Genomic DNA, 13,215 nt, shown 5'->3' with positions numbered 1-13,215 from the left:
ATTTTTCCACATGGCTGACAATATTTCTGCATAGAAACAGTTAACTGAAACTCCCAATATCGTAATATTGAGTAGGAGGGGCCTATTTTAGCGCTCTTTTGACGCAGTAAAAATTCAGGCTCTGTCTTCCTGCTTCCTTCTGCTTGACCCGGGTCGTCTCCAGACAGCTTAAGGGACTTCAAAAGTCATTTTGAGGGAGGTAATCAGTCACAGCAGACCTGTGACAGTGGTTTTTTGACTGTATTAAAAAAACGTTTTTTTGCTTATAAAAACCGTTTAGGTTTTAAGGGGTTAATCATCCATTTGCAAGTGGGTGCAATGCTCTGCTAACTTAATACATTTACTGTGAAAATTTGTTTGCTATAACTGATTTGGTTCATTGTTATTTCAACTGTGACAGTTTTCTATGCTTCTTAAAGGCACAGTAGCGTTTTTCTTTATTACTTGTAAAATTATTTACAGTGTTTTCCAAGTCTGCTAGTCTTATTGCTAGTCTGTTTAAACATGTCTGACACAGATGAATCTGTTTGTTCACTATGTTTAAAGGCCACTGTGGAGCCCCACAGAAACATGTGTACTAAATGTATTGATTTCACTTTAAATAATAAAGGTCAGTCTTTATCTATAAAGGAATTATCACCAGACAACGAGGGGGAAGTTATGCCGACTAACTCTCCTCACGTGTCAGTACCTTCGCCTCCCGCTCAGGAGGCGCGTGATATTGTGGCGCCAAGTGCATCAGGGACGGCCATACAAATCACCTTACAAGACATGGCTAATATTATGAATAATACCCTGACAGAAGTATTATCTAAATTGCCAGAATTAAGAGGCAAGCGCGATTGCTCTAGGGTAAGAATAGAGCGCGCTGGTGCTACAAGAGCCATGTCCGATACTGCGTCACAGTTTGCAGAACATGAGGACGGAGAGCTTCATTCTGTAGGTGACGGATCTGATCCAGGGAAACCGGATTCAGAGATCTCTAATTTTAAATTTAAGCTTGAGAACCTCCGTGTATTGCTAGGGGAGGTTTTAGCGGCTCTGAATGACTGTAACACAGTTGCGATTCCAGAGAAATTATGTAGGCTGGATAGATACTATGCAGTACCGGTGTGTACCGACGTTTTTCCTATACCTAAAAGGCTTACAGAAATAATTAGCAAGGAGTGGCATAGACCTGTTGTGCCCTTTTCCCCACCTCCTATATTTAGAAAAATGTTTCCAATAGACGCCACTACACGGGACTTATGGCAGACGGTCCCTAAGGTGGAGGGAGCAGTTTCTACTTTAGCTAAGCGTACCACTATCCCGGTAGAAGATAGTTGTGCTTTTTCGGATCCAATGGATAAAAAATTGGAGGGTTACCTTAAGAAAATGTTTGTTCAACAAGGTTTTATCTTACAGCCCCTTGCATGCATTGCGCCTGTCACTGCTGCTGCGGCATTTTGGTTTGAGTCTCTAGAAGAGGCCATTCACTCTGCTCCATTGGATGAAATTATGGACAAACTTAAAGCACTTAAGCTAGCTAATGCATTTGTTTCTGATGCCATTGTACATCTAACTAAACTAACGGCTAAGAATTCCGGTTTTGCCATTCAAGCGCGCAGAGAGTTATGGCTTAAATCCTGGTCAGCTGATGTGACTTCTAAATCTAAATTACTTAATATTCCTTTCAAGGGGCAAACCTTATTCGGGCCCGGCTTGAAAGAGATTATCGCTGACATTACGGGAGGTAAGGGTCATACCCTTCCTCAGGACAAGGCCAAATCAAAGGCCAAACAGTCTAATTTTCGTGCCTTTCGAAACTTCAAGGCAGGAGCAACGTCAACTTCCTCCGCCCCAAAACAGGAAGGAACCGTTGCTCGTTACAGACAGGCCTGGAAAACTAACCAGTCCTGGAACAAGGGCAAGCAGGCCAGAAAACCTGCTACTGCCCCTAAGACAGCATGAAGGGATGGCCCCCTATCCGGAAACGGATCTAGTGGGGGGGGCAGACTTTCTCTCTTCGCCCAGGCGTGGGCAAGAGATGTCCAGGATCCCTGGGCGTTGGAGATCATATGTCAGGGATATCTTCTGGACTTCAAGGCTTCTCCTCCTCTAGGGAGATTTCATATTTCAAGGTTATCAGAAAACCAAATAAAGAAAGAGGCATTCCTATGTTGCGTACAAGACCTCCTAGTAATGGGAGTGATCCACCCAGTTCCGTGGACGGAACAAGGACAGGGATTTTATTCAAATCTGTTCGTGGTTCCCAAGAAAGAGGGTACCTTCAGGCCAATTTTGGACCTAAAGATTTTAAACAAATTCCTAAGAGTTCCATCATTCAAAATGGAAACTATTCGGACTATCCTACCCATGATCCAAGAGGGTCAGTACATGACCACGATGGATTTAAAGGATGCCTACCTTCACATACCGATTCACAAAGATCATCATCGGTTCCTAAGATTTGCCTTCCTAGACAGGCATTACCAGTTTGTAGCTCTTCCCTTCGGGTTGGCTACGGCCCCGAGAATCTTTACAAAGGTGCTGGGCTCTCTCTTCTGGCGGTTCTAAGACCGCGAGGCATAGCGGTGGCTCCGTATCTAGACGACATCCTGATACAGGCGACAAGCTTGCAAATTGCCAAGTCTCCTACAGAGATAGTTCTGGCATTTCTAAGGTCGCATGGGTGGAAGGTGAACGTGGAAAAGAGTTCTCTATCACCACTCACAAGAGTCTCCTTCCTAGGGACTCTGATAGATTCTGTAAAAATGAAAATTTACCTGACGGAGGCCAGGTTATCAAAACTCTTAAATGCTTGCCGGGTCCTTCATTCCATTCCACGCCCGTCAGTGGCTCAGTGCATGGAAGTAATCGGCTTAATGGTAGCGGCAATGGACATAGTGCCATTTGCGCGCCTGCATCTCAGACCGCTGCAATTATGCATGCTAAGTCAGTGGAATGGGGATTACTCAGATTTGTCCCCTCTACTAAATCTGGATCAAGAGACCAGAGATTCTCTTCTCGGGTCCATCTGTCCAGGGGCATGACCTTTCGCAGGCCAGATTGGACGATTGTAACAACAGATGCCAGCCTCCTAGGCTGGGGCGCAGTCTGGAATTCCCTGAAGGCTCAGGGATCCTGGACTCAGGAGGAGAAACTCCTCCCAATAAATATTCTGGAGCTAAGGGCAATTTTCAACGCTCTTCTAGCTTGGCCTCAACTAGCAACACTGAGGTTCATCAGATTTCAGTCGGACAACATCACAACTGTGGCTTATATCAACCATCAAGGGGGAACCAAGAGCTCCCTAGCGATGTTGGAAGTCTCAAAGATAATTCGCTGGGCAGAGTCTCATTCTTGCCACTTGTCAGCGATCCACATCCCAGGAGTGGAGAACTGGGAGGCGGACTTTCTAAGTCGTCAGACTTTTCATCCGGGGGAGTGGGAACTCCATCCGGAGGTATTTGCTCAACTGGTCCATCGTTGGGGCAAACCAGAACTGGATCTCATGGCGTCTCGCCAGAACGCCAAACTTCCTCTTTACGGTTCCAGGTCCAGGGACCCGGGAGCGAAGCTGATAGATGCTCTAGCAGCTCCTTGGTTTTTCAACATGGCTTATGTGTTTCCACCGTTTCCTCTGCTCCCTCGACTGATTGCCAAGATCAAACAGGAGAGAGCATCGGTGATTCTGATAGCGCCTGCGTGGCCACGCAGGACCTGGTATGCAGACCTAGTGGTCATGTCGTCCTGTCCTCCATGGACTCTACCTTTTGAGGAAGGACCTTCTAATACAAGGTCCCTTCACTCATCCAAATCTAATTTCTCTGAGGCTGACTTGGTGGAGATTGAACGCTTGATCCTATCAAAGCGTGGCTTCTCCGAGTCAGTTATTGATACTTTGATACAGGCACGAAAGCCTGTTACCAGAAAAATCTACCATAAGATATGGCGAATCCAAGAGTTACTCGTGGAGTAAGGTTAGGATTCCGAGGATATTGTCTTTTCTCCAAGAGGGCTTGGAAAAAGGCTTATCAGCTAGTTCTTTAAAGGGACAGATTTCTGCTCTGTCTATTCTTTTGCACAAGCGTCTGGCAGAAGTTCCAGACGTCCAGGCCTTTTGTCAAGCTTTAGCTAGGATTAAGCCTGTATTTAAAGCTGTTGCTCCTCCGTGGAGCTTAAACTTGGTTCTTAAAGTTCTTCAAGGAGTTCCGTTTGAACCCCTTCATTCCGTTGATATTAAACTTTTATCTTGGAAAGTTCTATTTTTGATGGCTATTTCCTCGGCTTGAAGAGTCTCGGAATTATCTGCCTTACACTGTGATTCTCCTTATCTGATTTTCCATTCAGACAAGGTAGTTCTGCGTACTAAACCTGGGTTTTTACCTAAGGTAGTCTCTAACTGGAATATCAATCAGGAGATTGTTGTTCCGTCATTATGTCCTAATCCTTCTTCAAGGAAGGAACGACTTTTGCATAATCTGGACGTAGTCCGTGCCCTGAAATTCTATTTACAGGCAACTAAAGATTTTCGCCAAACTTCTTCCCTGTTTGTCGTTTACTCTGGACAGAGGAGAGGTCAAAAAGCTTCGGCAACCTCTCTCTCTTTTTGGCTTCGTAGCATAATACGTTTAGCCTATGAGACTGCTGGACAGCAGCCCCCTGAAAGAATTACAGCTCATTCCACTAGAGCTGTGGCTTCCACCTGGGCCTTTAAAAATGAGGCCTCTGTTGAACAGATTTGCAAGGCTGCGACTTGGTCTTCGCTTCACACTTTTTCAAAATTTTACAAATTTGACACTTTTGCTTCTTCGGAGGCTGTTTTTGGGAGAAAGGTTCTACAGGCAGTGGTTCCTTCCGTTTAAGTGCCTGCCTTGTCCCTCCCATCATCCGTGTACTTAGCTTTGGTATTGGTATCCCATAAGTAATGGATGACCCGTGGACTGAATACACTTAACAAGAGAAAACATAATTTATGCTTACCTGATAAATTTATTTCTCTTGTAGTGTATTCAGTCCACGGCCCGCCCTGTCCTTTTTAAGGCAGATCTAAATTTTAATTAATACTTCAGTCACCACTGCACCCTATGGTTCCTCCTTTCTCGTCTTGTTTTGGTCGAATGACTGAATATGACGTGTGAGGGGAGGAGCTATGTAGCAGCTCTGCTTGGGTGATCCTCTTGCAATTTCCTGTTGGGAAGAGAATATATTCCATAAGTAATGGATGACCCGTGGACTGAATACACTACAAGAGAAATAAATTTATCAGGTAAGCATAAATTATGTTTCTCCTGTTAAGTGTAGTCAGTCCACGGGTCATCCATTACTTATGGAATATATCTCTTCCTAACAGGAAACTGCAAGAGAATTACCCAGCAGAGCTGCTATATAGCTCCTCCCCTCACCTATCATACTCAGTCATTCTCTTGCAGCCTAACTAAAAAGGAAGCTGTGAGAGATCTGTGGTGAGCAGTCCTGTGACAGTGTATTTGACTGTGAGAAAAACGTTAATTATATAATTGTTATCCGTTTTTGGGTACTAAGGGGTTAATCATCCATTTGCTGGTGGGTGCAATCCTTTGCTAACTTAATACATTTACTGTGAAAATTTGGTTGCTATAACTATTTTGGTCATTGTTATTTCAACTGTCAGTTTTTCTGTGCTTCTTAAAGGCACAGTAACGTTTTTTATATTGCTTGTAAATTAATTTTGAAAAGTATTTCCAAGTTTGCTAGTCTCATTGCTAGTCTGTTTAAGCATGTCTGACTCAGATGAATCTCTTTGTTCACTATGTTTAAAGGCCAATGTGGAGCCCAATAGAAATTTGTGTACTAATTGCATTGATGTTACTTTAAATAAAAGTCAATCTTTACATGTAAAGAAATTATCACCAGACGACGAGGGGGAAGTTATGCCGACTAACTCTTCTCACGTGTCAGTACCTTCGCCTCCCGCTCAGGAGGTGCGTGATTTTGTGGCGCCAAGTACATCAGGGAGGCCCTTACAAATCACTTTGCAAGACATGGCTACTGTTATGACAGAAGTATTATCTAAGTTGCCAGAATTAAGATGCAAGCGCGATAGCTCTGGGTTAAGGATAGAGCGCGCGGATGAGATGAGAGTTGTCAGATACTGCGTCACAGTTTGCAGAACGTGAGGACGGAGAGCTTCATTCTGTGGGTGACGGATCTGATCCAGGGAGACTGGACTTCAGAGATTTCCAATTTTAAATTTAAGCTAGAGAACCTCCGCACATTGCTAGGGGAGGTATTAGCGGCTCTGAATGATTGTAACACGGTTGCAATTCCAGAGAAATTATGTAGGTTGGATAGATACTATGCGGTACCGGTGTGTACTGACGTATTTCCTATACCAAAAAGGCTTACAGAGATTATTAGCAAGGAGTGGGATAGACCGGGTGTGCCTTTTACCCCTCCTCCCATATTTAGGAAAATGTTTCCTATTGACGCCACCACACGAGACTTATGGCAGACGGTCCCTAAGGTGGAGGGAGCAGTTTCTACTTTAGCTAAGCGTACCACTATCCCGGTGGAGGATAGTTGTGCCTTTTCAGATCCAATGGATAAAAAATTAGAGGGTTACCTTAAGAAAATGTTTGTTCAACAAGGTTTTATTTTACAGCCCCTCGCATGCATTGCGCCTGTCACTGCTGCGGCAGCATTCTGGTTTGAGTCTCTGGAAGAGGCCATTCGCTCAGCTCCATTGGATGAAATAATCAACAAGCTTAAGACACTTAAGCTAGCTAACGCATTTGTTTCTGATGCCGTTGTGCATTTAACCAAACTTACGGCTAAGAACTCCGGATTCGCCATCCAAGCACGCAGAGCGCTATGGCTTAAATCCTGGTCAGCTGACGTGACTTCTAAATCTAAATTGCTTAATATTCCTTTCAAAGGGCAGACCTTATTCGGGCCCAGCTTGAAAGAAATTATTGCTGACATTACGGGAGGTAAGGGCCATGCTCTACCTCAGGACAGGGCCAAATCAAAGGCCAAACAGTCTAATTTTCGTGCCTTTCGTATCTTCAAGGCAGGAGCAGCATCAACTTCCTCCGCTCCAAAACAGGAAGGAGCTGTTGCTCGTTTCAGACAGGGCTGGAAAGTTAACCAGTCCTGGAACAGGGGCAAGCAGGCCAAGAAACCTGCTGCTGCCCCCAAAACAGCATGAAGAGAGGGCCCCCTATCCGGAAACGGATCTAGTGGGTGGCAGACTTTCTCTCTTCGCCCAGGCTTGGGCAAGAGATGTCCAGGATCCCTGGGCATTGGAGATCATATCTCAGGGATATCTCCTGGACTTCAAAACTTCCCCTCCACGGGGGAGATTTCATCTTTCAAGGTTATCAGCAAACCAAATAAAGAAAGAGGCGTTTCTACGCTGTGTACAAGACCTCTTACTAATGGGGGTAATCCACCCAGTTCCGCGGACGGAACACGGGCAGGGATTCTATTCAAACCTATTTGTGGTTCCCAAGAAAGAGGGAACCTTCAGGCCAATCTTGGACTTAAAGATCCTAAACAAATTTCTAAGAGTTCCATCATTCAAAATGGAAACTATTCGAACCATCCTTCCCATGATCCAAGAGGGTCAGTACATGACCACAGTGGATCTAAAGGATGCCTACCTTCACATACCGATTCACAAGGACCATTACCGGTATCTGAGATTTGCCTTCCTAGACAGGCATTACCAGTTTGTAGCTCTTCCCTTCGGATTAGCTACGGCTCCAAGAATCTTTACAAAAATTCTAGGATCACTTCTGGCGGTACTAAGACCGCGAGGCATAGCGGTGACTCCGTACCTAGACATTCTGATACAAGCGTCAAGTTTTCAAACTGCCAAGTCTCATACAGAGATAGTTCTGGCATTTCTGAGGTCGCATGGGTGGAAGGTGAACGTGGAAAAGAGTTCTCTATTACCACTTACAAGAGTTCCCTTTCTAGGGACTCTTATAGATTCTGTAGAGCTGAAAATTTACCTGACAGAGGCTAGGTTATTAAAACTTCTAAATGCTTGCCGTGTCCTTCACTCCATTCCACACCTGTCAGTAGCTCAGTGCATGGAAGTAATCGGCTTAATGGTAGCGGCAATGGATATAGTACCATTTGCGCGCCTGCATCTCAGACCCCTGCAATTGTGCATGCTAAGTCAGTGGAACGGGGATTACTCAGATTTGTCCCCCCTACTAAATCTGGATCAAGAGACCAGAGATTCTCTTCTATGGTGGCTTTCTCGGCCACATCTGTCCAAGGGGATGACCTTTCGAAGGCCAGATTGGACGATTGTAACAACAGACGCCAGCCTTCTAGGCTGGGGAGCAGTCTGGAATTCCCTGAAAGCTCAGGGATTATGGACTCAGGAGGAGAAACTCCTCCCAATAAATATTCTGGAGTTAAGAGCAATATTCAATGCTCTCCTAGCTTGGCCTCAGTTAGCAACTCTGAGGTTCATCAGATTTCAGTCGGACAACATCACGACTGTGGCTTACATCAACCATCAAGGGGGAACCAGAAGTTCCCTAGCGATGTTGGAAGTCTCAAAGATAATTCGCTGGGCAGAGTCTCACTCTTGCCACCTGTCAGCGATCTACATCCCTGGCGTGGAGAACTGGGAGGCGGATTTTCTAAGTCGCCAGACTTTTCATCCGGGGGAGTGGGAGCTTCATCCGGAGGTCTTTGCTCAACTGATTCGTCGTTGGGGCAAACCAGATCTGGATCTCATGGCGTCTCGTCAGAACGCCAAGCTTCCTTGTTACGGATCCAGGTCCAGGGACCCGGGAGCTGTGCTGATAGATGCTCTGACAGCCCCTTGGGTCTTCAACATGGCTTATGTGTTTTCACCATTCCCGATGCTTCCTCGTTTGATTGCCAAGATCAAACAGGAGAGAGCTTCTGTGATTCTGATAGCGCCTGCGTGGCCACGCAGGACCTGGTATGGTGACATGTCGTCCGCAGGACCTGGTATGGTGACATGTCGTCCTGTCCACCGTGGTCTCTGCCTCTGAGACAGGACCTTCTAATTTAGGGTCCTTTCAAACATCAAAATATAATTTCTCTGAGGCTGACTGCATGGAGATTGAACGCTTGATTCTATCAAAGCGTGGCTTCTCGGAGTCGGTTATTGATACCTTAATACAGGCTAGGAAGCCTGTTACCAGAAAAATTTACCATAAGATATGGCGTAAATATTTACATTGGTGCGAATCCAAGAGTTACTCATGGAGTAAGGTTAGGATTCCTAGGATATTGTCCTTTCTACAAGAGGGTTTAGAAAAGGGCTTATCTACTAGTTCGTTAAAGGGACAGATTTCTGCTCTGTCTATTCTTCTACACAAACGTCTGGCTGAAGTTCCAGACGTTCAGGCTTTCTGTCAGGCTTTAACTAGGATTAAGCCTGTGCTTAAGTCTGTTGCTCCGCCGTGGAGCTTAAACTTAGTTCTTAATGTTCTCCAAGGTGTTCCATTTGAACCCCTTCATTCCATTGATATCAAGCTGTTATCTTGGAAAGTTCTGTTTTTGATGGCTATTTCCTCGGCTCGAAGAGTCTCTGAGTTATCTGCCTTACATTGTGATTCTCCTTATCTGATTTTTCATTCAGACAAGGTAGTCCTGCGTACTAAACCTGGGTTCTTACCTAAGGTAGTTACTAACAGGAATATCAATCAAGAGATTGTTGTTCCATCTCTGTGTCCTAACCCTTCTTCAAAGAAGGAACGACTTTTGCATAATCTGGACGTAGTCCGTGCCCTGAAATTCTATTTGCAGGCAACTAAGGATTTTCGTCAAACTTCTTCCCTGTTTGTCGTTTACTCTGGACAGAGGAGAGGTCAAAAGGCTTCGGCTACCTCTCTCTCTTTTTGGCTTCGTAGCATAATACGCTTAGCCTATGAGACTGCTGGACAGCAGCCTCCTGAAATAATTACAGCTCATTCTACTAGAGCTGTGGCTTCCACCTGGGCCTTTAAAAATGAGGCCTCTGTTGAACAGATTTGCAAGGCTGCGACTTGGTCTTCGCTTCACACTTTTTCAAAATTTTACAAATTTGATACTTTTGCTTCGTCGGAGGCTATTTTTGGGAGAAAGGTACTTCAGGCAGTGGTTCCTTCTGTTTAATGTTCCTGCCTTGTCCCTCCCTTCATCCGTGTACTTTAGCTTTGGTATTGGTATTCCATAAGTAATGGATGACCCGTGGACTGACTACACTTAACAGGAGAAAACATAATTTATGCTTACCTGATAAATTCCTTTCTCCTGTAGTGTAGTCAGTCCACGGCCCGCCCTGTTTTTACGGCAGGTCTAAATTTTAATTAAACTCCAGTCACCACTGTACCCTATGGTTCCTCCTTTCTCGTCTGCTTTGGTCGAATGACTGAGTATGATAGGTGAGGGGAGGAGCTATATAGCAGCTCTGCTGGGTAATTCTCTTGCAGTTTCCTGTTAGGAAGAGATATATTCCATAAGTAATGGATGACCCGTGGACTGACTACACTACAGGAGAAAGGAATTTATCAGGTAAGCATAAATTATGTTGTTTTTTTTACTGTTCCTGCTGCATGATATAGAAAAGGTGCAGGAGGCTAATTTCATCTGAATCTAAGATAAGACTTTAAGCTAACTTAGGTGTAGACTGTCCCTTTTAAAAAAGTGTATATTCCTTTCACAATGTGCTGCTTGGAGTAAGGTAGATCAATTTCAGTTCTACCAGTATCAACAACAGACTGGAAAATATAACCCACAGCGCAACATCGATTCAAGGTAGTTATCGATTTTAATAACTTCAGCACGCATTAAATATGACACTCGCACATAAAAAACTTAAAAATAAGCTCTTCAAACAAGAAGCCTCTGTAATCGTCACGTTCCATGTGATCGCCCGCCGAGGACAAACACTATAGCAGCTAAAAGACACCGTGCGAACAGAGAGAGGGGAGGATACATAGTGAGTATAAGGAACGATCCTGGTATCTGGGGGTAACACAAGACTTCTTGTTTGATTAACTTATTTTAAGGTTTTTATGTAAGTGCCATATTTTATGTGCGCTGGAGTTATACAAACTGATTACTATCTTGAATCGATGTTGCGCTGTGGGTTATATTTTGCAGTTCATAATATTATATGTTGTGTACTAGAGCCCTGATGACCTCTCCAGCGTCAACATTTTGTGAGGCTTTTTTATCTTTTTAGCATTATATTGCAATATGAGTCTCTCTTCACACCCAGAACCTGCATCGCAAGATTAACTTTTTTCTTTCATGATTCAGATACAGCAGCAATTTTAAACAACCTTTCTAATTTACTCCTATTATCAAATTTTCTTTGTTCTCTTGCTATCTTTATTTGAAACAGCAAGAATTTAAGCTTAGGAGCCAGCCCATTTTTTGTTCAGCACCTGGGTAGCGCTTGCTGATTGGTGGAGACAGATAGATAGCAAGAGAACGAAGAAGAGTTGATAATAGGAGTAAATTAGAAAGGTTGCTTAAAATTGTTGCTCTGTCTGAATCAGGAAATAATTTTTTTTTTCATATCCCTTAAAGGGACACTGTAACCAAAATTTTTCTTTCGTGATTCAGATTGAGCATGAAATTTTAAGCAACTTTCTAATTTACTCCTATTATAAAATTTTCTTCATTCTCTTGGTATCTTTATTTGAAATGCAAGAATGTAAGTTTAAATGCCGGCCCATTTTTGGTGAACAACCTGGGTTGTCCTTGCTGATTGGTGGATAAATTCATCCACCAATAAAAAAGTGCTGTCCAGAGTACTGAAACCAAAAAAAGCTTAGATGCCTTCTTTTTCAAATAATGATAGCAAGAGAACGAAGAAAAATTGAAAATAGGAGTAAATTAGAAAGTTGCTTAAAATTGCATGCTCAATCTGAATCACGAAAGAAAAATTTTGGTTACAGTGTCCCTTTAAACATCTCTCAAGATAAAATTTGCTCTTTCTAAAATTCTTTGAGGGATCTCACAGTACTGAGGAGACTTCTTGTATAATCTCACCAGAGCAGAGAGCTTTAGATCATGTGCTGGGAGCTGAGTGTCTAACATAACCGCTTCTCTGCTTTTTCAGGGATTCATTCCTATGTCTGTACCTGATGTGCTAAAAGGAGCTGTGTTTGTGAGTATTGTTCTGTAAATTCCCCAATACGCTTCAAGTATGATACTGCTCCCCGTATTAGAATGTGTAATATACACTCATACGCTGTAGACACCTTGAAATTACACGATTTGTCTGCTGTCTTGCAATAAACTAGCAGACTGGGTGAGTTTTAAAATGTTTGGAATGCATTAACACCTTGCTTGCTGCAATAGTATTTCAGAAGCTAAGCTCCACCTTCAGTTTAAAGGGACATTAAACCTAAATTTTTTCTTTCATGATTCAGCTAGAGCATACGATTTTAAACAACTTTTACAATTTACTTCTATTACCTAATTTTCTTATTTTTCTTGTTATCATTTGTTGAAAAGCAGGGATGTAAGCTCAGGGAAGTGCACATGTATGCAGCACTATATGGCAGCAGTTTTGCAACAATGTTATACATTAGCAAGAGCACTAGATGGCAGCAGTTTTATAACAATGTTATACATTAGCAAGAGCACTAGATGGCAGCAGTTTTATAACAATGTTATACATTAGCAAGAGCACTAGATGGCAGCAGTTTTATAACAATGTTATACATTAGCAAGAGCACTAGATGGCAGCAGTTTTATAACAATGTTATACATTAGCAAGAGCACTAGATGGCAGCAGTTTTATAACAATGTTATACATTAGCAAGAGCACTAGATGGCAGCAGTTTTATAACAATGTTATACATTAGCAAGAGCACTAGATGGCAGCAGTTTTATAACAATGTTATACATTTGCAAGAGCACTAGATGGCAGCACTATTTCTTGTCTTGTAGTGTTTCAGGCATGTGAGCCGGGCCATCTTTGGTTCAGCACCTGGGTAGCGCTTGCTGATTGGTGGCTAAATGCAGCCACCAATCAGCAAGCGCTATCCAGGATGCTGAGCCAAAAATGGGCCGGCTCGTAAGCTTAGATTCCTGCTTTTTCAAATAAAGATGCCAAGGGAATGAAGAACATTTCATAATAGGAGTAAATTAGAAAGTTGTTTAAAGTTGCTGCTCTATCTGAATCATGAAAGAAAACATTTGGGTTCAGTGTCCCTTTAAGAAATCCTATTTTGGCTAACATTCACATTAAACACTTTG

The 13,215-nt window shown here is 43.3% G+C and overlaps 1 protein-coding gene across 1 annotated transcript in view; it reads left to right on the top strand.

Moving 5' to 3' along the window:
* Positions 1 to 13,215, top strand: part of LOC128666807 (serine--tRNA ligase, mitochondrial) — a 70,753-nt gene that overhangs the window by 40,126 nt on the left and 17,412 nt on the right. The window contains exon 8 of the mRNA XM_053721602.1: positions 12,071 to 12,118. Within this exon, the coding sequence (XP_053577577.1) occupies positions 12,071 to 12,118 (48 nt within the window). The remainder of the gene's footprint in view (positions 1 to 12,070; positions 12,119 to 13,215) is intronic.

This window comes from Bombina bombina, chromosome 7, assembly GCF_027579735.1.
Source record: "Bombina bombina isolate aBomBom1 chromosome 7, aBomBom1.pri, whole genome shotgun sequence".
Lineage (NCBI taxonomy): Eukaryota > Metazoa > Chordata > Amphibia > Anura > Bombinatoridae > Bombina > Bombina bombina.
The sequence above is the reverse complement of the archived record's forward strand: the minus strand, read 5'-3'. Positions and strand labels throughout refer to the sequence as shown.